The sequence below is a fragment of the Procambarus clarkii genome, chromosome 38, assembly GCF_040958095.1.
Source record: "Procambarus clarkii isolate CNS0578487 chromosome 38, FALCON_Pclarkii_2.0, whole genome shotgun sequence".
NCBI classification, from domain to species: domain Eukaryota; kingdom Metazoa; phylum Arthropoda; class Malacostraca; order Decapoda; family Cambaridae; genus Procambarus; species Procambarus clarkii.
This window is the reverse complement of record NC_091187.1, coordinates 19,801,303-19,827,669: the sequence shown is the minus strand read 5'-3', so window position 1 is coordinate 19,827,669 and position 26,367 is coordinate 19,801,303. Positions and strand designations below refer to the sequence as shown.

At 49.3% G+C, this 26,367-nt stretch overlaps 1 protein-coding gene and 1 long non-coding RNA gene across 5 annotated transcripts in view; one reads left to right on the top strand and one right to left on the bottom strand.

Moving 5' to 3' along the window:
• LOC138349880 (uncharacterized) overlaps positions 1-26,367 on the top strand; it is a 609,089-nt gene that overhangs the window by 396,384 nt on the left and 186,338 nt on the right. The gene's annotated exons all lie outside the window — the stretch shown is intronic.
• The window catches only part of LOC123772003 (sodium/potassium/calcium exchanger Nckx30C), a gene marked incomplete at its 5' end in the record, with an annotated part of 105,551 nt that overhangs the window by 58,010 nt on the left and 21,174 nt on the right, over positions 1-26,367 (bottom strand). For 2 of the 4 annotated variants that reach the window (XM_069337835.1, XM_069337836.1), the window contains 1 exon segment: positions 19,093-19,514. In XM_069337835.1, coding sequence (XP_069193936.1) covers positions 19,093-19,514 — 422 coding nt within the window. 4 annotated transcript variants of the gene reach the window in all.

Sequence of the window (26,367 nt, the reverse complement as noted above, 5' to 3'; positions counted from 1 at the left end):
TCCCCAAGAAGTATGGAACAAAATCTTATTAAGTTAAGGGTCTTAGAGTATTCAACACGCAGGTAAGAGATATGGGGCGACCAAGACAAACGAGTGTCAAAGAATAACCCCAAAAGCTTCACGGAATCCTTGTATCAAGGGGACGACCATAAAGTGACAAAGAGGGACGAAGAACGACCCACTTCCGAGTAACAGTCATGGCACAAGTCTTAGTAGTAGATAACAAGAAGCCATGATTGGTGGCCCAAGATGACACGGCATCAATCGCAAGTTGAAGCCGCCGTTGAAGGAGAGGTGAATCATCAACTCGACAGCAAAGAGTAAGATCGTCAACATAAAGAGCGGAGAAGATGCCAGAGGGAAGGGAAGAAAGAAAACCATTGAGGGCAACCAGAAAAAGAGTAGTACTCTGAACACTACCTTGGGGTACACCTTCATACTGTCGAAAAGAGGCAGAGAGAGATTGGTACCAAGTTTGACTCGAAAGGTACGACGAGAGAGAAAGCTTTGAAGGAAGAGAGGGAGATTACCATGAAGGCCAAAAGAACGAAGTTGGGACAGAATATGGTATCTCCAAGTCGTGTCATAAGCCTTTTCCAGGTCAAAAAGGACAGCAACAACGGAGGTCTTCGCAGCAAAAGCAGCACGAATATAGACCTCCAAGTTCATCAGGACATCAGTCGTGCTGCGGCACTTGCAAAAACCAAATTGAGAAGGAGAGGTGGTGATTGTGTTCCAAGAACCACATCAGGCGGACATTTACCATACGCTCAAAGAGCTTGCAAACACAACTCGTGAGAGCAATAGGGCGGAAGTCCATAGGGGACGTACCGAGAGACCCTGGTTTCCGAATAGGGAGTACAATGGCATCGAGCCAGTCCTCAGGGATGGACAACGACTTCCAGACCTGGTTATACAGACTCAGTAAATACCGAGATGTGCATGGAGGGAGATGGCGAAGCATCTCATAATGAACGTCATCCGAGACCGCCGCCGTAGATTCGCAGAGGGCCAGGGCAGACTGAAGTTCAGAACGAGAAAAAGGATAGTTATAGGGAAGGCAGAGATGAGTGTAGAAATCTAAAGGATAAGATTCAAGAAGAGGTTTACGAAGAAGGAAGGATTGAGGAAGATGAGAACCAGAGCTAACAGAAGAAAAGTGGGAACCCAGTTCGGTCGCGACCGTCACTGGGTCCACCACAAGAATACCGCGGAGGTACTCTTGAACAGACATCTGGAATGAACTTGCCCGCAATCTTGCGGATCTTCAACTAGATCTGCGGCAGAGGAGTATTGGACGTAATGGTGGAAACATAAGATTTCCAACTCTCACGTTTAGTAGTACGGATGGTCCTACGGGCCACCACACTTGCCTTCAGAAACAAAGTAAAAGAATCAGCCGTCTGCCGGCGGTGGTGTTTCTTCCAGGCTGCACGCTTACAGGGGACAGCCGAAGCACAGTTCGCATTCCACCAGGGAACGCACTTCCGTGTGCCCCGGGAGGAAGAGCGAGGAATAGAGCGGAGGGCAGCGTCGAAGAAAATGTCATAAAAAAGAAGTAGGGTGAGAGGAAGAGGCAGAGAGGAGAGGTCAGAGAGAGTAGCACGGAGGGTGAATAGGCTCCAGTCAGCCTTGGCAAACTGCCACCTCGAGAAGGAGAGGAGAGGGTGGAAAGAGAAAAGGAAACGAGGACGAGGAAATGATCACTGTTATGGAGGTCATCAAGAACCTGCCACGTGAAATCTAAGTAAAGGGACGACGAGCAGAGAGAAAGATCAAGACAGGAAAGGGTGCGAGTTCGAGAGTCCACATGAGTGGGCTCACTAGAATTCAGAAGAGAGAGAAGAAGTGAGGATGAATGGTTCGAGGAGACGGCCTCGGGTGTTTGTCAGAACATCACCCCAGAGGGAATGTCGACAGTTGAAATTACCCAAAAGGAGCACCGGCTCTGGGAAGGAGTCCAGGAGGTGCTTAAGATCAGGAAGGGAAAGCGGGATATTTGGGGGAGATAAATGGAACAGACTGTATACCATTTACCCACAAAAACACGGGCAGCAGAACAATGGATAGGTGACGGAAGAAGTAGGGGGACGAAGGGAATATCAGAACGAATTAAGAGAGCAATAGAGTTATGGGCCCCAGCAAGAGCTAGCTTCTGCTGGGGGGTGGGGGGGGGGAAGAAAGGAATAACCACGAAAGTGACCAGGACGAGCACCAAGCATTGGTTCCTGGAGACAAACACAAAGTGGTGTAAACTGTGTAATTAGAAGTTGGAGTTCATGGAAGTAGGCATAAAATCCACGAATATTCCACTGAAGAATAGACATTATCAAAGAGAAAGGACAGTAACAAAGAACAAGAAAGAAACAAAGGCAAAGAAGAACATAGTTTATCAGAGAATCTCAGGATCAGGGTCAGGGTCAGGAGCAGGATCAGCAAAATCAGGGTTAGGGGGCATGGGTAAACTGATTAAGGATGGAGGGAAGTGGAGCAGACAAGAGGCGGACTGACGGGGTCCGGAGGAGGAGACAACTGAGAGGGGCAGGCAAGGACAGCTGGAGGAGGGGGGAGGGGCAGAAATCATGGAGTGCACCTCAGCAAGGGAGGGAATCGGGGGCAAAAGAACCCTCCATATCTGGGACAGAGGGTCCGACCACTGAAATGGGAGGGGACGTAGTGACAAGAGTCAGAGGGAGGGGGCAAGGAAGAAAGCGAAACCTTCTTACCCGCTGAAGAGGAAGAAGGAGAGGAGCCAGGCATATGTTTCTGACTCGGAGAGACAGGCGTGCCAGTAACAGCGTACCGGGCAAGAGACTCAATGGTCTCAGCAGAAGAGGAACGGGAGCAAAGAACACGAAGATTGCTGGGAGGATGATGGATATCAGCCTGGACAGACAGGTGGTGTGGAGGGTCAAGAGACTGGGGGGAGAGTCGGGAAGAAAGAGTGGGGGGAGATGGGGAAGAAGACATAGGAGATATGGTGAACTGGGTAGGATGGGGGGAAAGCCCAGACGGAGAACCAGGAGGGAGACCATCCGGGACAGGAGGCAAAGGAATAGGGGAGGAGGTGGTGGGTATGGTTGGGTTTAAGGCCTGGAAAGGGTTGTGAGACTGAGGAAGACGGGAAGGACGAGGAGAGGTAGAACGCAACACGCGAGCGTAGGATACGCCCGCGAAAGGGGTGAGACGACGAACTTGGTGTCTCACTTCAGGAAAAGACAGACGATCATGGTGCTTCAAGTTGAGGACGGCTTCCTCGAGTTTGTAGTGCATACACGAGCGTGAGAAGGTAGGGTGGGCCTCACCGCAATTGAGGCAGCGAGCCTGGGGAGAAGTGCACTCGGACATAGAATGACTATCAACCCCACACATGGGGCATAGATACACAGTATTTGTGCATTTGAGGACACCGTGCCCGAACATCCAACACTTATTGCATAGTCTAGGAGAGGGAATGTACTCCTGAATGGAGCATCTGGCACCAACAAAAATAACAGAGGGCAGAAGGGCTCTACTATCAAAGGTGATTTTAACAACTCGAAGGGGCTGACGGCGACGACCACGAGGGGGTCGAGTAAACATGTCCACCTGGAGGATAGAATGGCCTTGGGCTTCGAGGATATGTTTAATATACTCATGGCAATCTTTGTGGTCCCAAACACCAGTTGCAACATGGTGTGGGAGGAGAACAGTGCAAACACTGTTATTTAACCGAGCGTTTTTGGAGACCCAAACAGGGGTCTCTCCAATGCAGGACAAAGCGGCTAAGCGAGTAGCTGCATCCTGAGAAGGAGTAGTGATGACACACGTACCGTAACTGTTGGAGTTAAAAGTAACAGAGGCATCTACTGAATCAACAAGGTGTTTATGGAGGGAGAAATCGCCAGGAGGAGTAGAATCCATATGGTGAAGATCAAGTATTTAGCCCATGTAGTGGGACCAAACAAGGCGTTGTAAGTATTAGTACGGGAAGGGATCGGCCGAGTGCGGCCATGGCGGGGACAGCGTTGAGAACCCCCAGAGAGAGAGGGGTTACAAGGAGCAATAGTCACAATGAGAGACGGAGCCGTGCCAGAGGACGAGGTGGTCACCACTGGGGGCTGGGAACTCGACCCTACCACAGAGGAGGGTGGGGAGCTGAGGGGAGTAGTCAGGGGGTCGGGGCCCAATGCAGCTGGGGCTACAAGGCCTGGTCTTCCAACACAGTCCGACTCGGGGCTTGGTCACCCACCCCACGAGCCTGAGAAGGTACAAGGGAAACATTATCAGCCATGAAAACGAGGAAAAAACTTTCATTCACGAATGTGCCCCCACACCCACCATGGAAACAATTAGAGGCAGGACACCCAACAAGAAGCTATCGCCGATCATGCCGGGGCCTCCTAGGGGTGCGTCGTGAGTATACGCCCCACAAACACCACCTTAAGAACCCTGAGTCCATCGAGATCGGGTTCAGTGACGAAAGGAGGACTGACAATATAAGGTTCCCCTCGCTCGAGACACTGGGTACTACAGTTCTACGGGTGCAAGAGTATGCTTCCTCAAACACCCGGGCATCAAAATAGAAGAGGTCCAAGAGAATAATCAAAACAGGCAAAAGGTCGGCAGGAAATGACAATTAGAAAGGAGAAGAGGGGAGGGGGAAGAAAAACGAAACACAAGGTAAAGGAAAAGAGTTCTGGCCAAAATTGGTAAAGACAGCAGCAGGAGCATAAGGCCGCAAAAGGACAGAGGATTGACCCAAGGAGCATCACACTCCGGCAGCCGTCCACCAAGCCCCCTCACGACGACAATGAGCCAGAAAAGGAGGGGGACTGACAGGTGTGTAGACACCATGAGTGCTCTGACAGGTGTGTGTGGACACCATAAGTGCTCTGATAGGCGTGTGTGTGTGGACACCATGAGTGCTCTGACAGGTGTGTGTGGACATATAAGTGCTGACAGGTGTGTGAGTGGACACCATAAGTGCACTGACAGGTGTGTGTGGACACCATAAGTGCTCTGCCAGGTGTGTGTGGACACCATGAGTGCTCTGACAGGTGTGTGTGGACACCATAAGTGCTCTAACAGGTGTGTGTGTGTGTGGACACCATGATTGCTCTGACAGGTGTGTGAACACCATAAGTGCTCGGACAGATGTGTGTACACTATAAGTGCTCTGACAGGTGTGTGTGAACACCATAAGAGCTCTGACAGGTGTGTGGGGACACCATGAGTGCTGACAGGTGTGTATGAACACCATAAGTGCTCTGCCAGGTGTGTGTGAACACCATGAGTGCTCTGACAGGTGTGTGTGGACACCATAAGTGCTCTGACAGGTTTGTGTGGATACCATGAATGCTCTGACAGGTGTGCGTGAACACCATGAGTGCTCTGACAGGTGTGTGTGGACACCATAAGTGCTCTGACAGGTTTGTGTGAATACCATGAACGCTCTGACAGGTTTGTGTGAATACCATGAACGCTCTGACAGGTGTGTGTGAACACCATAAGTGCTCTGACAGATGTGTGGACATCATGAGTGCTCTGACAGGTGTGTGTGGACACCATAAGTGCTCTGACAGATGTCTGTACATCGTGAGTGCCCAACCAGACGTGTGGACATCATAGGTGTTTGGACAAACAGTTGGACAATGGTGACAACTGTGCCAGTGGGTGGTAGCTGCCATCTCCACACAGAGTGCTGTGGGCTGCCCACCAGTGCTGCCATCTCCACACAGAGTGCTGTGGGCTGCCCACCAGTGCTGCCATCTCCACACAGAGTGCTGCCACCTCGCCTCCCCTGCACCACCACGCGCCTCCAGCGAGCGCTTCCTCTCGTGAGACCACAAATACCAGCCAAAGTGGGGCTTCGACAACACATCGAGAGATGAAGGCTACGTTTCCCAGAGGTTGATGCAGGGGCTTCGAGGTCTGGTGCCGGGGACGGTCTATACGTACTTTTGAGTTTGACGTCGAAGTCCAAGAATGCTTTTGGGCTTCTTGGGGCTTCTCTCCGGGCGAGGAGAAGTCTCCGTGGGCCAAGATGCTCTCCGCGTCCCCGTCCCAGGCGGAGGCTGGGGATGGTGCCGGGACGACCAGAGGGTGCGCGTGCGCGAGCGACATTTCATCAAGCACTGTGTCGTTGGGCTGGAAAGCGGCTTGATTTACCACGAGCTCGGAGGAGAGGAGTCATGCACGCTGTGCAAGCTATGGTTCATCTCCAGTAAGAGCAATGCAGTGATATTGTCAATAAATGATGCACAAACACACACACTCACAGAGAGGCAAAGGATGCACTCAAACTGGGGGTGTTTATACTCACCTGGGCGACCTCAGACGCCAGCCACGCCGCCCACACCTCGTCCTACACGTTACCTCATATCAGTTTCTGGCACAGCCCGACGTGTGGGCCACTAAACACACCTTGCTAATTCAGGGCAGCAACGGACCACTTTCTAGTGTGTGTTTCAGGCCTCGCGGCCACGTGACCCTTCAAAGACCAAGTCTCACACACGAGACAACCATCCGGCCAAACGACGTTGAAGTAACACAGAATCAACGTTTATAAACGTTTGTCCATCGTTGATTAAATGCGGGAGCTTTGCTTACACGTCGCGGGTGTTGCTGGCCTCAGGGCCACCTTGCCTGATGGAACTGACGCTCACACTAATTTTAAACATCAACGAATTGAAGAAAACATTAATGTAAATTTAGTTTCCCTGATAACACACACAACACATATACACACAAGCTTGGGTAAAGAATTACTTAACAGGCAGGAGCCAGAGAGTAACGGTAAGGGGCGAGAAGTCGAACTGGCGAATTTATAACGAGTGGAGTACCTCAAGGATCGGTGCTGGGACCAGTTCCATTTCTAATATACGTGAACGACATCTCTACAGGCGTAGAGTCCTATTTGTCGATGTATACTTGTAATCCTGGGGACCGTGGTTCGATCCCAGGCGATGGAGGAGACAAATGGTGTGTGTGTGTGTGTGTGTGTGTGTGTGTGTGTGTGTGTGTGTGTGTGTGTGTGTGTGTGTGTGTGTGTGTGTGTGTGTGTGTGTGTGTGTATTCACCTAGTTGTATTCACCCAGTTGTGCTTGCGGGAGTTGAGCTCTGCTCTATCGGCCTGTCTCTCAGCAGTGAAGGAACAAGTGATGAAACTGAGAAAAAAGGAGAACAGATCCACAAAGAATGACAAGGTGGTGTGTCAAAAACTCAACAAGAGATTCTAGGAGGTCTACACAATAGAACAAGGCGAAGCCCCTGTACTAAATGAGAAGGTTGCAAACCAAGCAACCTTGGAGGAATTTGACCTCACCAGTGATGAGGTCAAACAGAATCTGTTGGAGCTGAATGTGACAAAGGCTATTGGGCCTGACAGAATCTCACCGTAGGTACTAAAAGAAGGTGCAGAAACACTAAGTGTGCCACTCTCTATGGTGTATAACAGGTCACTGGAAACAAGAAACCTACAGAAAAGCTGGAAGACAGCTAATGTAGTCCCAATATACAAAAATGGGTGACAGGCAAGAGGCACTGAACTATAAGGTCAGTTTCCCTAACTTGTATACCATGCAAGGTGATGGAGAAGATCGTGAGGAAAAGGCTCGTAGAGCATCTGGAAGGAAATAGCTTTGTAACACCACCAGCATGGGTTCAGAGAGGGTAAATCGTGCCTCACAGGTTTAATAAAATTCAATGACTAAGCACCAACAATTAGGCAAGAAAGAGAAGGGTTGACAGACTGCATTTTTTTGGACTGTCAGAAAGCCTTTGACACAGTACTTCATAAAAGGCTGTTACAAAAGTTGGAGCAACAGGCAGGAGTAAAAGGTAAGGTGCTCCAGTGGATAAGGGAGAATCTAAGCAACAGGAAACAGCAAGTAACTGTGACGGGGGTTATCTTGAGGATATCTTGAGATGATTTCGGGGCTTTAGTGTCCCCGCGGCCCAGTCCTCGACCAGGCCTCCACCCCCAGGAAGCAGCCCATGACAGCTGACTAACTCCCAGGTACCAATTTTTACTGCTAGGTAACAGGGGCATAGGGTGAAAGAAACTGTGCCCATTGTTTCTTGCCGGCGCCTGGGATCGAACCCAGGATCACAAGCCCCGCATGCTATCTGCTCGGCCGACCGGCTCTCTCGCTCGGCCGACCGGCTCCCAACAATGGGTGGTGACTACTAATGGCTAAAGGAGCTAAACCTCACGTCCCTGGAAAACAAATGAGTAAGGGGGAGACATGATAACCACCTACAAAATTCTCAGGAGGAAATGACAGTGTGGACATATACAAACACTTTAGCACTGGTGGAACATTTAAGAAGGGGACACAGGTGGAAACCTAGTACCCAGATGAGCCACAGACACATTAGAAATAATTGTTTCAGTGTCAGAGTAGTTAACAGGTAGAATGTATTAGGCAGTGTTGTGGTGGAGGCTGACTCCATACACAGTTTCAAGTGTAGATATGAGAGAGCTCGAGAAGCTCAGGAGTCTGTACACCAATAGATTGACGGTTAAGAGGCGGGACCAAAGAGCCAAAGCTCAACCCCCACAAGCACAAATAGGTGAGTACAACAGGCAGTGACGTAGTGGAGGGGGTGGTGGAGTAGTCGTGTCCTCCATGTACTCCATGTTCGTGGTGTAGTGGAGAGATGTAGTTAGGGGGGTCTGGTAGCTGAGTGGACAGCGCGCAGGACTCGTAATTCTGTGGCCTGGATTCGATTCCCGGACCAGGCAGAAACAAATGGGCAAATTTTCTTTCACCCTGATGCCCCTGCTACCTAGCAGTAAATAGGTACCTAGGAGTTAGACAGCTGCTACGGAGCTGCTTCCTGGGGTGTGTGTGGAAAGGAAAGAAAAAAAAGTTAGTAGTTACAGTTGATTGACAGTTGAGAGGCGGGCCGAAAGAGCAGAGCTCAACCCTCACATGAACAACTATGTGAATACAACTAGGTGAATGCAAGCTTGGGCAAGGAATTATTTAACAGGAAGGAGCCAGAGAGTTACGGTAAGGGGCGAGAAGTCGGACTGGCGAACAGTAACGAGTGAAGTACCTCAAGGATCAGAGCGGGGACCAGTTCTATTTCTAATATACGTGAACGACATCTCTATAGGAGTGAATCCTGCATGTCGATGTCCGCGGATGACGCAAAATTAATGAGACGAGTTGTGACAGATGAGGATTGTAGGATCCTCCAAGAGGACTTGAACAGGTTGCAGAGACAGTAAAAAAAAAAAAAATGGCTACTGGAGTTCAACACAAGCAAATGTAAGTTATGGAAATGGGACTAGGTGACAAGAAACCAAAGGGTCAGCACACAACGAAGGGGAAGTATCTTCCTGTGACGATTCAAGAAAGGAGTGAACGTAACACCTAATCTAACTCCTGAGGCACATATAAATCGAATAACGACAGCAGTGTACTCTACGCTAGCAAAAGTTAAAACGTCATTCAGAAACCTTAGTAAAGAGGCATTTAAGGCACTTTTCATTGCCTACGTGAGACCAATCCTAAAGTATGCAACTGGATCATGGAGCCCCATCTAAGAAAAATATTAGAAAACTGGAAAAGGCTCAACAATTTGCAACGAGGCTCATCCCGCAGTAGCAATGGATGTGATATGAAGAGCGACTGAAGGAACTAAACCTGACGACGTTAGCAAAAGGGAAGGAGCGGGGAGATATGATAGCAGCATACAAAATACTTAGGGGGATTGAAAGAGTGGAAATAGACGAAATGTTCACACTGAATACAGCACCAAGAGAACAAGGGGACATGGGTGGGGCACCCATGCAGGGGCAATTTAGTACTTACTTAGTTGTCCTTGCAGGGGTTGAGCTCTGGCTCTTTGGTCCCGCCTCTCAACTGTCAATCAACTGGTATACAGGTTCCTGGGCCTAGTATGACAGCTTCTTGACATTGTGAAACCTTAAGAGGACGGGCTGGTCAGGTGGATACATATCACAACATGCAGTTTGCCGGAAAACCAGGAAAGAAAGTCATGAGCCAATCAGACGGGAGAAGGCAACCCAGTGTGCTGCTCTGGGATTGGCTGGCGAGGACCAACCCGTTTTCTTCGACCAGGGACTGTGTTGGTTCGCGTGATATTCTAATACATTCTGGCGCCGCAAGAGGGCTGGTCCGATATGCAGCAAATACTTAACCTGATCAATTACGAAACCTATACATCTTTCCCTTCGTCGTGGCGGCTAAGTCTGAATATATTAAACAGTTTAGGAGCTTTGAAACGCCGGGAGGTCACGTCCTCATCACAAGGTTATTATTGTTATAAACAACCTCGGAGTGCTTCAGGACCCCATAAACTCTCCCATGGTGCTTCAGGGCCCCATAAACTCTCCCATGGTGCTTCAGGGCCCCATAAACTCTTCCATGGTGCTTCAGGGCCCCATAAACTCTTCCATGGTGCTTCAGGGCCCCATAAACTCTCCCATGGTGCTTCAGGGCCCCATAAACTCTTCCATGGTGCTTCAGGGCCCCATAAACTCTCCCATGGTGCTTCAGGGCCCCATAAACTCTCCCATGGTGCTTCAGGACCCCATAAACTCTTCCATGGTGCTTCAGGGCCCCATAAACTCTTCCATGGTGCTTCAGGGCCCCATAAACTCTCCCATGGTGCTTCAGGGCCCCATAAACTCTTCCATGGTGCTTCAGGGCCCCATAAACTCTCCCATGGTGCTTCAGGGCCCCATAAACTCTCCCATGGTGCTTCAGGACCCCATAAACTCTCCCATGGTGCTTCAGGGCCCCATAAACTCTCCCATGGTGCTTCAGGGCCCCATAAACTCTCCCATGGTGCTTCAGGGCCCCATAAACTCTCCCATGGTGCTTCAGGGCCCCATAAACTCTTCCATGGTGCTTCAGGGCCCCATAAACTCTCCCATGGTGCTTCAGGGCCCCATAAACTCTTCCATGGTGCTTCAGGGCCCCATAAACTCTTCCATGGTGCTTCAGGGCCCCATAAACTCTCCCATGGTGCTTCAGGGCCCCATAAACTCTTCCATGGTGCTTCAGGGCCCCATAAACTCTTCCATGGTGCTTCAGGGCCCCATAAACTCTTCCATGGTGCTTCAGGGCCCCATAAACTCTTCCATGGTGCTTCAGGGCCCCATAAACTCTTCCATGGTGCTTCAGGGCCCCATAAACTCTTCCATGGTGCTTCAGGGCCCCATAAACTCTCCCATGGTGCTTCAGGGCCCCATAAACTCTTCTATGGTGCTTCAGGGCCCCATAAACTCTCCCATGGTGCTTCAGGGCCCCATAAACTCTTCCATGGTGCTTCAGGGCCCCATAAACTCTTCCATGGTGCTTCAGGGCCCCATAAACTCTTCCATGGTGCTTCAGGGCCCCATAAACTCTTCCATGGTGCTTCAGGGCCCCATAAACTCTTCCATGGTGCTTCAGGGCCCCATAAACTCTTCCATGGTGCTTCAGGGCCCCATAAACTCTTCCATGGTGCTTCAGGGCCCCATAAACTCTTCCATAGTGCTTCAGGGCCCCATAAACTCTTCTATGGTGCTTCAGGGCCCCATAAACTCTTCCATGGTGCTTCAGGGCCCCATAAACTCTTCTATGGTGCTTCAGGGCCCCATAAACTCTTCCATGGTGCTTCAGGGCCCCATAAACTCTTCCATGGTGCTTCAGGGCCCCATGAACTCTTCCATGGTGCTTCAGGGCCCCATAAACTCTTCCATAGTGCTTCAGGGCTTCAGATCGTGACGTCACCCAGAGATCGCGATGATACCCGCGTGACGTCACCCAGAGATCGTCAAGTAATGTAGAATGGATTGGATTCGACGTCAACAATGGGAAGCTTTAGGATAAACCAATATCACCCTAATATTAACGTCCCCTGGAACCAATGACTGGACTGAGCGACTCACGTGGACGACAACCAGCAAACCCTAAACGCCAACCATAACCCAACCCACTTGCTGGACGCGAGGCTCAGGGGACGACCCAAGATGGTGAATACGCTGGTGAAGAGTGGGGGGTGAACCCCAGCGGGTACATGGGGAGGACGGGGGCTGGGGGCGGACTCCAGCGGGTACAGGGGGCAGACCCCAGCTGGTACACGGGGACTGGAGGCGGACCCCAGCGGGTACAGGGGGCGGACCCCAGCTGGTACACGGGGACTGGAGGCGGACCCCAGCGGGTACACAGGCGGGAGGACCCGTCAACACCAGGGGGTGGCGGGACAGTTTCGCCCTGGTCGAAGGTGACAACAACACAGGTCACAGCAAAGTTAGGACTTCAGACTCACAAGTAGAGCTGAATATTGGGGTAATGGCAGTGTTTAAACCTTAGGTACACTGGCGACGGAAATCTTATAGAAATCAATCACACTAAAATGGAAGATATTATACCATACTTAATGTAATTTCATTGATTTATGCACACACACACACACACACACACACACACACACACACACACACACACACACACACACACACACACACACACACACACACAATGATGGACTACATCACGCAGAAGTGTAAGGAGGCTGTAGACAAGTTTGTCCCGGTCGAAAAGGAAAACAAAGAAATGAAGATGAGAAACCCATGGTTTAATCAGAGATGTAAGCTAGCTAAGCAGCAAAGTAAAAGGGCATGGAGAAACTATAGGAATAACAGGACACTTGAAAGCAGAGAAAGATACCAGAATGCCAGGAATGAATATGTCCGGATGAGAAGAGAGGCAAAAAAGACGTTAAGGCAAATACTTAATCTAAATAGCTGCACAACTACATCAGGGAAAAAAACAACAGTAAAGGAACAGGTAATGATTTTGACGATAGGGGCAGACAGATTCACTACAAACGACAAGGACGTGCACGAGGAACTGAATAAGAAATTCCAGGAGGTCTTCACTTTAGAGCAAGGGGACGTTCAAGAGATAAGAGAGGGGGAATAGTTAACCAAGAACCACCAGAAGAGTTTGAGATTACCAGTGGGGGTGTAAGGAAGCTCTTGCTAGAGTTGGGTGTGACAGAGGCTATAGGCCCAGATGAAATCTCCCCTTGGATACTAAGGGAAGGAGCAGAAGCACTGTGCCTGCCACTCTCCATAGTGTACAACAAATCACTGGTAACAGAACTGCCAGAAATTTGGAAAGCAGCTAACGTAGTCCCGATATACAAGAAAGGGATAGACAGGAGGCACTGAACTACAGGTCAGTGTCCCTAACCTGCATACCATACAAGCTGATGGAGAAGATTGTGCAAAAAAAGATAGTGGAACATCTGGAGCGAAAGAACTTTTGTAACACTGCATCAACATGGATTTAGGGATGGCAGGTCCTGCCTCACAGGATTAATTGAATTCTACGACCAGGCAACAAAAATCAGGCAAGAAAGGGAGGGGTGGGTAGACTGCATATTTTTGGATTGCCAGAAAGCCTTTGATACAGTACCACACAAGAGGCTAGTGAAAAAGCTGGAGATGCAGGCTGGAGTGAAAGGGAAGGTACTCCATTGGATTAGGGAGTACCTAAGCAACAGAAGACAATGAGTCACTGTGAGGGGTGAGGTCTCAGATTGGCGAGACGTCACCAGTGTAGTCCCGCAGGGGTCAGTCCTTAGACCTATACTTTTCTGATATATGTAAATGATCTTCCAGAGGGTACAGAATCGTTTCTCTCAATGTTTGCTGACGATGCAAAAATTATGAGGGGGATTGAAACAGAGGATAGTAGGAAGCTACAAGGTGACCTAGACAGACTGAATGAATGGTCCAACAAATGACTGCTAAAGTTCAACCCCAGTAAATGCAAAGTAATGAAACTAGGCGGTGGAAAGAGGAGGCCAGACACAGGAAACAGAATGGGAGATGAAGTACTTCATGAAACGGACAGAGAGATCTAGGAGTTGATATCACACCAAACCTGTCTCCTGAAGCCCACATAAAAAAAATTACGTCTGTGGCATACGCGAGGCTGGCTAACATCAGAACAGCCTTCAGGAACCAGTGTAAGGAATCATTCAGAATCTTGTATACCACATATGTAAGACCAATCCTGAAGTATGCGGCCCCAGCATGGAGCCCGTACCTTGTCAAGCGCAAGACGAAGCTAGAAAAGGTTCGGAGGTATGCCACTAGACTAGTCCCAGAACTAAGCGGCATGAGTTACGAGGAAAGGCTGCGGGAAATGCACCTCACGACACTGGAAAACAGAAGAGTAAGGGGAGACATGATCACTACCTTCAAAATCCTCAAAGGAATTGACAGAGTAGACAAGGATAAATTGTTTAACACTGGTGGTACGCGAACAAGGGGACACAGGTGGAAACTGAGTACCCTAATGAGCCACAGGGACGTTAGAAAGAACGTGTTTTCAGTGTACAAGAAGTTAACAGATGGAATGCATTAGGCAGTGATGTGGTGGAGGCTGACTCCATACACAGTTTCAAATGTAGATATGATAGAGCCCAGTAGGCTCAGGAATCTGTACACCAGTTGACTGACAGTTGAGAGGCGGGACCAAAGAGCCAAAGCTCAACCCCCGCAAGTACAAATAGGTGAGTACACACACACACACACACCAAGTAAGTAAGTAATTATCAAAAGAAGGCACCAAACCGGGAAGGCTATGTAGCACCATCAAATGTGCGGAATAATCAGAGGGCGCTAAATATCACCAAGGATGCCAACACGAGAACAAAAACGCATAAGGCGAAAGATATCAAAAGTATCCGAGTCACCAAGAATTCTATTGAGGGACAGGTGACTGCGAGGGGCGGTCGGAAAGCAAGACACACGCTCGTCCCGGAAGTCAGGACATTCAAGAAGGACATGCACGACCGTAAGAGGGACAATGCAACTAGGACAATAAGGAGCAGGGCGGCGCTCCATCAAGTGACCATGGGTTAAGCGAGTATGGCCAATACGCAACCTCGCCAGAGCTGTTTCCCATCGCCGGTTACGGTGGTAGGAGGACGGCCACGAGGAAACACAACACTTAAGAGTACGTAGTTTGTTACCAGTAACAGACGACCAAGAAGCCTGCCAACGGGTAAGGATGGAGGAATGGATAACCAGGTAAAAGTCGGAATATGGAATACCTTTTCGAGAGATGGGACAAGAGCGGACAGCTTACTTGGCGGCAGCATCTGCACGCTCATTTAAAGACACACCAATATGGCTGGGAACCTAACAAAACTCAACCGACTTAAATTTACTGTGAACAAGAAACAGCCAATGTTGGATCTCGACAACTACTGGATGAACCAGATTAAAGGACCCGAGAGCCATGAGAGCACTACGAGAGTCAACAACAACTACAAAGGAAACACACACCAAAATACGCGTTTTGATAACAAATGTATAAAGTTAACGTAGGTTGTAGGGTTTCCGCTATGCCATGCTGGCTTCCTCAGCCACAACATCTCACCCAGTGCTCCGCGGCTTGAGTACAGCAGACCAAGACGGTACGATAGTTCACCCGAGACACTTGAGAGCTTAATGAGGGACTTGAGAGAGCCTCACGAGGGACTTGAGAGAGCATCACGAGGGACTTGAGAGAGCCTTACGAGGGACTTGAGAGAGTCTCACGAGGGAATTGCGAGAGCCTCACGAGGGACTTGAGAGTGCCTCACGAGGGACTTGAGAGCCCCAAGACTCATGACTGTAGTCCTTGCTGCAAAAGTAATAAGATCCAGACACAAGAACATGGAAGCATGGTTGATGAAGGCAGCAATAATCGAGAATATACGTTCTTGGACATATCTGTGGAGATCTTGGACATATCTGTGGAGATCTTGGACATATCTGTGGAAATTTTGGACATATCTGTGGAGATCTTGGACATATCTGTGGAGACCTTGGACAGATGTTGGACATATCTGGAGAGGCTGGGAGAGGGAGAGGACACAAGAAATAGACGAAGACATATACACAAAGAGAAAATTACAAAAGTATTATAAAATTAAGAGATTAAAAAAAAAAGACTTAGATAGAAGAGGACAGTAGAGAACAGAGAGGAGAAAATGTACAGTTTACATTGAGAATTAGTGGTGGATAAAGTTTACACTGAGAATTAGTGGAGGATACAGTTTATTCTGTTAGTGATGGATACTGTTTACACTGAAAGTCAGTGATGGATAAAGGTTATATTGTGAGAATCAGTGCTGGATAAAGTTTATAATGTAAGAGTAAGTCATGGATAAATGCTGGATAATACCACCACGTATAGGTGATTACCAAATAAATATTTATGGAAGGTAAAGTATTTAAGGGCAGAAGGTGATTGTTAAGAACGGCAGAAGGTGGTTGTTAAGTGTGGGAGAGTGGTGAAGACATCACAGGGGGCCACCAGGAGGTACAAAACATGGTTAAGAAACATGAATTAGAACGAGACAAACATTCTAATACCTAAATATATTACCCCCCCCCACACACACAACCTGACCAAAACGTTTTGGGATTTTTTTTTACGCTGTTACTACGTAATAACGTTACTGTTTAACGTTGTGACGTAATATCGTTACTTAGATGTCTTAACAACGTTAGTTACATCGATGCGACAACTTTAGCAACACCGTCGTAACAACGTTAGTTACATCGATGCGACAACTTTAGCAACACCGTCGTAACAACGTTAGTTACATCGATGCGACAACTTTAGCAACACCGTCGTAACAACGTTAGTTACAACGATGCGACAACTTTAGCAACACCGTCGTAACAACGTTAGTTACAACGATGCGACAACTTTAGCAACAACGTCGTAACAACGTTAGTTACAACGATGCGACAACTTTAGCAACAACGTCGTAACAACGTTAGTTACAACGATGCGACAACTTTAGCAACAACGTTGTAACAACGTTAGTTACAACGATGCGACAACTTTAGCAACAACGTTGTAACAACGTTAGTTACAACGATGTGATAACTTTAGCAACAACGTCGTAACAACGTTAGTTACAACGATGCGACAACTTTAGCAACACCGTCGTAACAACGTTAGTTACAACGATGCGACAACTTTAGCAACAACGTCGTAACAACGTTAGTTACAACGATGCGACAACTTTAGCAACAACGTCGTAACAACGTTAGTTACAAAGATGCGACAACTTTAGCAACAACGTCGTAACAACGTTAGTTACAACGATGCGACAACTTTAGCAACAACGTCGTAACAACGTTAGTTACAACGATGCGACAACTTTAGCAACAACGTTGTAACAACGTTAGTTACAACGATGCGACAACTTTAGCAACAACGTTAGTTACAACGATGCGACAACTTTAGCAACAACGTCGTAACAACGTTAGTTACAACGATGCGACAACTTTAGCAACAACGTCGTAACAACGTTAGTTACAACGATGCGACAACTTTAGCAACACCGTCGTAACAACGTTAGCAACGTGGTGGTTAGGTTGTGTGTGTGTGTGCAGGACGGAGTGAGCGCCTGGGAGCACAACACACTACAAGACACAACACACACATTCCTTACACTAAGAAAGAAGACGGTAAAGATGCAAGAAGCCAGCGTACTGGAGGAAGTAGACGCTCCAGTAGATGAGAAGCATGAGAAGCAATCTATGGTTGTAGATGACCAAGCGGCAGGCATGCGAGACATCTTAAGTACATCCTCCACCAAGATCATGGTACCTTGCAGCACCCAGGGAGGGAACATCCCCCCTCCTCCACCGAAGAAAAAAAAAAGTTCCATGTTTTGTACTTTTTGGCATTCTAAAGTTCATGAATAAAATTGTGACTATAACCCCTTGTAGGCCTAATATATGCAATCCCAGTCTTAAATATAAGGAATCCTAGGCCTAATATATGCCTGGAGTAGTACATATAAGTGCTATACTTGGCATAGATGAGGTTAAGGATGGATTGATACCTAAATTCTCTCTCGGGGGCTCACTACAATACTAATAGTACCAAATGAACCCCGTTAAGGGGGCGCTACAGTGAACTATAACCTTTGGAGGATCACTTCAGAATACACACAAGTCTCTCTCTTAACCCGGACTGCGCTAGGGGCTTTCCCCCAGCAAACAAGCAAAGTTACCACAACATTGTAACAACACAATTGCATTGCTGCAACATTGCAAAAAATGCAAAACAAAAACATAAAAGGCATGTGTTTGCTGGGTTAGGGGCCCCCAAGCCTCCGGGGGAGTGAAGGTGAGGCTGGCAGACAACGAGCAGGAGGCAACGTGCCAGAATAACGACACTCGAGCACCAACGTTGAAGGGACGATGTTGCACGCCTCATTGCCACACACCGTGCAGCATGCTGGTCCCCTCCCCTCTGGCACCCCCGTCTGCCCCGGCGCCAGGGCACGTCCCGGCGCCAGGGCACGCCACGGTGCCAGAGCACGCCCCGGCGCCAGGGCACGCCCCGGCGCCAGGGCACGTCCTGGTGCCTGGGCACGCCCCGGCGCCAAAGCACGCCCCGGCGCCAGGGCACGCCACGGTGCCAGGGCACGCCCCGGCGCCAGGGCACGCCACGGTGCCAGGGCACGCCCCGGCGCCAGGGCACGCCCCGGTGCCAGGGCACGCCCCGGTGCCAGTGCACGCCCCGTCACACCTCATCTGGCACCGGCATTTATCCAGAACTTGAGAGAGTATTTGGATGACTTGTAATCAAAGTGCTAAGGTTTTAATGTTTCTTGGAGGAAAATAGATTTAAATATTAAATTGTCACTTAGCAGACTGTACCTTACATAGGTATAGCATGTGTGTGTGTGTGTGTGTGTGTGTGTGTGTGTGTGTGTGTGTGTGTGTGTGTGTGTGTGTGTGTGTGTGTGTGTGTGTGTGTGTGTGGTGGTGTGAAGATGGGTTATGGTGGGGTGGGTGAGGGGTGCTTGTGGGGGGGGGGGTAATATGTATTGACTATGTGGTGTTAAGCTGCATATTGTGATAAGCAGCAGTCATTATAGTGAGGAGATGAGTGTGTGTGGTCTTGCCAGGTGCCAGATGAGGCCGAGGAGACGAGCACAGGGGTTGTGCCCCGAGCCCACGCCTGCCCTGAGGTGGGCATGGGACCCGGGGGTCCAGGTGGGGTCATGCGACCCCGGGGAAGGTCCCATGGGGCGGGGGTCAGCGAGTCTTACCGCGGGTGGAGGGGGAGGGAGGGCGGCCTCCGTGTCCGTGACCTCGGGGGCGGCCGGATGGAGTGCCGGAGTGACTCCATTGTTGTCGCCGTTCTGAGGAGTCTTAGGAGGTATCTTGCGCACAGAGTTGGTGCCATAACTCACATTGTTAGCCACGGAGTTGCCCTCAGACTGGAGGTCGCCGTTGGTGTGGGGGCCACTGTGCGACGCAGCGTCCGAGGAGGCCAGGGAGTCCACGTGCGTCACTTCAGTGCCCTGCGACGAGCGGCCACTTACGTGCGACTGATTATCAGGGCGAGGGTCAGGGGCGAGGCCGTCGGTGCGGTAGGTCTCCACGCGACCGTTCTGGGGCTTGGTGGCGTCCAGCAGCACCTTCAGCGAGGCGATGGCGTGCAGCTGCGTCGCCTTCTCGTCCACCTTCCCTGCAACACAACACACAGTCAACACTGGCACCATCGCACGCCCTATGATAACCCCTTCCCTCCCAGTGGGCAAAATGTGGTTGAGAAACCCCTTAAATCAACGACGTTTTCCACTCATGTGCCCACTGGGACTTGTTCCCGCCATGACTCAAGTGTTAGGCAATAATATTTGACACTAGTATAGGACGAACATGTGTGTGAGAGTACTACACCTAAAGTCCACCAAACATGCATGCAAATATGCACAAACACCTCAGACAGTATGCAGCGGGCTTGGAGCACACGGGAACATTCTCGAATTCCTTAATAATTAACATAAAAGCGTGTGAAAGATATTTGTCAAACGATTTTATTATGTCAACAACACAAGTTTCACGAGGAAAAGGCGCTGGTGTATAGCACGCACGCACGTGTGTGTGTGTGTGTGTGTGTGTGTGTGTGTGTGTGTGTGTGTGTGTGTGTGTGTGTGTGTGTGTGTGTGTGTGTGTGTGTGTGTGTGTGTGTGTGTGTGCGCGCGCGCGCGCGCGTTCCCGGCTACCCCGGGAACACAACAAAAGGCTTTACATCTTTTAAAAGTTGTGGCGATTTCACAGGGAAGCGGAGCCAATGTGTGACAGTGTTGATGGTGGCAGTGATGGTGTCAGCGATGGTGACGACGATGAAGGTGTCAGTGATGGTGACGCTGATGGTGTGAAGAAGCAGGAGAGTGTGGACGGGGAGTGAGGACACCCTCAGGGTGAGAGAGGTCTGTCACACGCAATATAAACGGAGTTTTGGAGTGAGTTAAACACGAGACGAATGGAGAAAGCGGAAAAATAGGAAAAAACAGAGAACTGAGGGAAAGTGATTCAAGGAGAGGAGACTGAAGAAGGGGAGAGAGATAGAATGGAAAAGTGACAGGAAAGGGGAACACGGAAACTGAAATGATGTGGAAGAGCAAGAGGGAGGGTGGAAGAGGAGGCTGCCAGATGGGAAGGGAAGGGAGGGGGTGAAGGATCAACACAAGGATCACCTAACACGGACCCGCGGTTAATTAAGTCCCCCATCATATATCATCCTCTGGACCACCAACATGGTCCGACCTGGACCACCATCATGGTCCGTCCTGGACCACCACCATGGTCCATCCTGGACCACCATCATGGTCCGTCCTGGACCACCATTATGGTCCAATGTTACCCTCTGTGTGTGTGTGTCTGGTGTTAATGTTTCCATTTAAACCATTCTTTCTTCTTGATTTCTTTTTGATGATTCCTGTAGTGACCTTCCTCTCTTATGGCTTCTTTTTCTCTTGTATTCTTCCTGCTTCCTCATGTTCATCACTAAACTGCTGTTGGGAGTGACAACATCTTGCCCTCTCGTGGAGGGTGTTAATGTCTACCTGTAGGTCTCTGCAGTCCTCCGTGATCACCAGCCTCCTCGCCGGCTTGGTATCGTCTGTAAACATCGACCTGTGCCAGTTCACTCCCTCGGGCTGGTCGTTCGCGTAAACTAGGAACGAGAACAGAGCCTCGAGGGGTCCTACTTGTCTCATTCCTCCAGTTCGAAACCTCTTTTCTGACTATAATTTTGTTTTCAGTCCTGTAGGTACTCCTTTACCCAACTTGTACACCAGTTTTTCATGAGGCACGGTGTCAAATGCTCTGTGACAGTCCAGAAAAATATTCATGCAACCCTATTTTTTCCTGTCGTATTTTAATAATCTTCTTTATAGAACTCGACCAAGTTTGTCGGACATGATTTTTCCCTTTAACTCCCTGCGGCCCTTTCAGTACAAAGTTTATTCTAACCAGGTCCTCCGCTTCTCTCAACGTGAATACCTTCTACACTTGGAATATTTTTTTGTGAAACTGGTTTGTAAATTAGTGGCTCCTGTCAGACCCCTTGTTGTAATACAGTGACAATGATTAAATTTTTCCTGAATTCAGAGAGATTTCCTATCTCTAGTATTTTCTTGTTCCCCCAGGTGTCCTTCTCCAAAAATGATTAACATATCATCAAGTCTGTCTATTGGTAATTTGCCAGGGAGTTCTCGCCTTATCGTGTTAATATAATCACATGGCCTCTTATTGTTCCTTTCTTCCATGTATGGCTATGTAACAACTATGGCTGGTGTTTATCTTTTGTAGCAGTGTTTGCAGTTTGCCTCTGCTTGTCTCCTGACTTGTGTGTACTGTGTTCCGTCTGGCCTCTGTGGCCCTCTAGTGACTCTTCCAAGATCTTTCTACTTTGTCCAGGCTTTTGTTGTCTCCAAGGATATGTTTAGTGTTTCCTTCGTTCTTGAGTGGGACGAAGTGTTTGGTGGCATCACATTTCTGGGCTGTGAATCCCATCATATTATTTGTTGTCGTCTCTTAAACGGTTTACCCTATTGGACTTCTCGCAGATTAGTCTTCACCTTTCTATAATTCCCACGTCTGAAGTCTCTCGCCCTTATCAACGTGTTTCTTGGTCTAACCATCCCTTCCAGCTTCACAATGTACTCAAACACGATAATTCCTGTCCTGTTTTGTGTAGGGACTGTTGCCTGTTTGATCCCTTCGTACATGTCTCTTATGTTGCCCACAGTGGCCGCAGTCTGGATGCTGGAACAGAGTCGAAGCCAGTAATTGTTAGCACAGCGCCTCACAGTTTGTTGAACTCTACTGCGGGCAGTACGGAGGGCCTGCAGGTTCCTTTCTGAGGGCAGGTTCTTGTTGGATGAGAGAGCTTGTCTCTTTTCCTCTACAAGGGGTAACAGTTCCTCTGCATTGGCCTCAAACCAATCTGCTGACATGTTCTGCCTCTTACCGAAGGTGGACATGGCAGTGTAGAAAATAGTGCCCCTGAGATGTGACCACCTCTCCCTTGCGCTATCGCAGGGCGGTACAGGAAGGGCATTTACCAGCGCCGCAGTGAATTCCTCCACCTTGTGAAGGTCGCGGGTCTTGTTTACTTTAATGCTTGCTCTTCCCTCCTTCTTTGCTCTGGGGATTTTGGAACTTCTGGTTGGATTGGAACTTTACTCCGCAAAAGACGAGAGAGAGAGAGAGAGAGTGGTCGGTGTCACAATCTGCGCTCTGGAAGCTGCGGGTCAGTTGGACGCTTCTCAGATTGCTACGCCCTGTAAGCACCAGGTCGAGTTGGTGCCAATGCTTAGACCTGGGGTGTCTCCAGGAAACCTTGTGCTGGTGTCGAAGAAGGAATTGGTGACGTAGAGACGCATATTTATTACATTATATTATATTATGTTATATATATATATATATATATATATATATATATATATATATATATATATATATATATATATATATATATATATGTGTGTGTGTGTGTATGTGTGTGTGTGTGTATGTGTGTGTGTGTGTGTGTGTGTGTGTGTGTGTGTGTGTGTGTGTGTGTGTGTGTGTGTGTGTGTGTGTGTGTGTGTGTGTGTGTGTGTACTCACCTAGTTGTACTCACCTAGTTGTGTTTGCGGGGGTTGAGCTCTGGCTCTTTGGTCCCGCCTCTCAACCGTCAATCAACAGGTGTACAGATTCCTGAGCCTATCGGGCTCTGTCATATCTACACTTGAAACTGTGTATGGAGTGAGCCTCCACCACATCACCTCCTAATGCATTCCATTTGTCAACCACTCTGACACTAAAAAAGTTCTTTCTAATATCTCTGTGGCTCATTTGGGCACTCAGTTTCCACCTGTGTCCCCTTGTGCGTGTTCCCCTTGTGTTAAATAGACTGTCTTTATCTACCCTATCAATCCCCTTCAGAATCTTGAATGTGTGTGTGTATGTGTGTGTGTGTGTGTGTGTGTGTGTGTGTGTGTGTGTGTGTGTGTGTGTGTGTGTGTGTGTGTGTATGTGTGTGTGTGTGTGTGTGTGTGTGTGTGTGTGTGTGGTGAGGATTGCATTTGACCTTAGTAAACACACATTAATGACACTATGTAAAAAGACACATTGAACACCTTATATAACAAAACCGTAAATATGTGTAGAGTATTTCTGTCTGTAGGTTAGATTAGCATTTTAAAAGCACAACAATCACCTTCTGTGGTTGATTGTTCAATATATCCCTGAACTATATGTTTAACACATCTCTCACCCTGTCCATGGAGGACAGAAGAAAATGTATATATGCTGGTTAGCATTGTAAATGTCTGGCTACCTCTGTGGTAGAATAAATAAGATAAACAAAACTGCCTGCCAAAACAGGTCTACGCTTCTGAATTCGCGTAATTCCTCACCGTTACTATTGGGCACCACCGCCCTAGTTACTCATGCTGTCTTACCTACAATAACTATTCTGCCTTCCTCAATTCTCCCTTAAACGACGAAAATCACGGTTTCTAAGATTGCGTGGAGACGAGATGGCAGTGTGGGTAGTGTGTGGGTGTAGCCATGGGTGGAGGGCGGGTGTGGGTAGTGTGTGGGTGTAGCCATGGGTGGAGGGCGGGTGTGTGAGTGTGGGTGTAGCCATGGGTGGAGGGCGGGTGTGTGAGTGTGGGTGTAGCCATGGGTGGAGGGCGGGTGTGTGAGTCCGGGTATAGCCATGGCTGGAGGGCGGGTGTGTGAGTGTGGGTGTAGCCATGGGTGGAGGGCGGGTGTGTGAGTGTGGGTGTAGCCATGGGTGGAGGGCGGGTGTGTGAGTGTGGGTGTAGCCATGGGTGGAGGGAGGGGGTGAGTGTAGCCATGGGTGGAGGGCGGGAGTGGGTGTGGGGGACGTGTATGGATGAATGTGGATGCTTACCGGCGCGGACACGGATGTGAGATGGTGTGGGAGAGAGTCAGGTGTCTCCTGCTCTCCCACACCACGTCACCCAACACCGCATGCAACACCTGTCACCAAGCGTAGCAACATGTGCAGAGGCAGGGGGGGGGAGGCTGGGAATTATCAGGAGAAAGCGCCAAACCATTACGACTATATAGCACTGGGAAGGGGTCAGGGTAAGGATTTGGGATGGGACGGGGGAAAGGAATGGTGCCCAACCACTTGGTCACCATGCCTTTCCCCCGGAGGGAGGGAGGGAGGGAGGGAGGGGGAGAGACAGAGAAAACAGATAGCGAGAGAACAAAGAGATAATGATACTAGCGAGATTACGAAGCTAGCGAAAGAAAGATATCGAAAGGCAGTGATAGAAAGACAACAAGAGATATAGGAAAACAAAGCGAGAGAGAGAGAGAGAGAGAGAGAGAGAGAGAGAGAGAGAGAGAGAGAGAGAGAGAGAGAGAGAGAGAGAGAGAGAGAGAGAGAGAGAGAGAGAGAGAGAGAGAGAGAGAGAGAGAGAGAGAGAGAGAGAGAGAGAGAGAGAGAGAGAGAGAGAGAGAGAGAGAGAGAGAGAGAGAGAGAGAGAGAGAGAGAGAGAGAGAGAGAGAGAGAGAGAGAGAGAGAGAGAGAGAGAGAGAGAGAGAGAGAGAGAGAGAGAGAGAGAGAGAGAGAGAGAGAGAGAGAGAGAGAGAGAGAGAGAGAGAGAGAGAGAGAGAGAGAGAGAGAGAGAGAGAGAGAGAGAGAGAGAGAGAGAGAGAGAGAGAGAGAGAGAGAGAGAGAGAGAGAGAGAGAGAGAGAGAGAGAGAGAGAGAGAGAGAGAGAGAGAGAGAGAGAGAGAGAGAGAGAGGAGAGAGAGAGAGAGAGAGAGAGAGAGAGAGAGAGAGAGAGAGAGAGAGAGAGAGAGAGAGAGAGAGAGAGAGAGAGAGAGAGAGAGAGAGAGAGAGAGAGAGAGAGAGAGAGAGAGAGAGAGAGAGAGAGAGAGAGAGAGAGAGAGAGAGAGAGAGAGAGAGAGAGAGAGAGAGAGAGAGAGAGAGAGAGAGAGAGAGAGAGAGAGAGAGAGAGAGAGAGAGAGAGAGAGAGAGAGAGAGAGAGAGAGAGAGAGAGAGAGAGAGAGAGAGAGAGAGAGAGAGAGAGAGAGAGAGAGAGAGAGAGAGAGAGAGAGAGAGAGAGAGAGAGAGAGAGAGAGAGAGAGAGAGAGAGAGAGAGAGAGAGAGAGAGAGAGAGAGAGAGAGAGAGAGAGAGAGAGAGAGAGAGAGAGAGAGAGAGAGAGAGAGAGAGAGAGAGAGAGAGAGAGAGAGAGAGAGAGAGAGAGAGAGAGAGAGAGAGAGAGAGAGAGAGAGAGAGAGAGAGAGAGAGAGAGAGAGAGAGAGAGAGAGAGAGAGAGAGAGAGAAAGGTAGGAGAAGGAGGTAACAAAAGCACCAAACAATGAGACTATAGAGACTTCTATACATATACTCTATACTTGTATAAAGACTTAGTCTTCATACTATATTGAGCTCACGGACAGGCGAGTGAGACCACCACCACTACCACCACCACCACCACCACCACCAGAGATCACTGCACCACCACCACCACCAGCGATCACTGCACCACCACCACCACCAGAGATCACTGCACCACCACCACCACCACCACCAGAGATCACTGTAAAACCACCACCACTACCACCCTCCACCACCACCACCACCACCACCACCAGAGATCACTGCACCACCACTACCACCACCACCACCACCACGAGATCACTGCACCACCACCACCACCACGAGATCACTGCACCACCACCACCACCACCCCCAGAGATCACTGCACCAACCACCACCTCCACCACCACCACCACCAGAGATCACTGCACCACCACCACCAGAGATCACTGCACCGCCACCACCAGAGATCACTGCACCACCATCACCACCAGAGATCACTGCACCAACCACCACCACCTCCACCACCACCACCACCACCAGAGATCACTGCACCAATCACCACCACCACCTCCACCACCACCACCACCACCAGAGATCACTGCACCACCACCTCCACCACCAGAGATCACTGCACCACCACCACCAGAGATCACTGCACCAACCACCACCACCACTACCA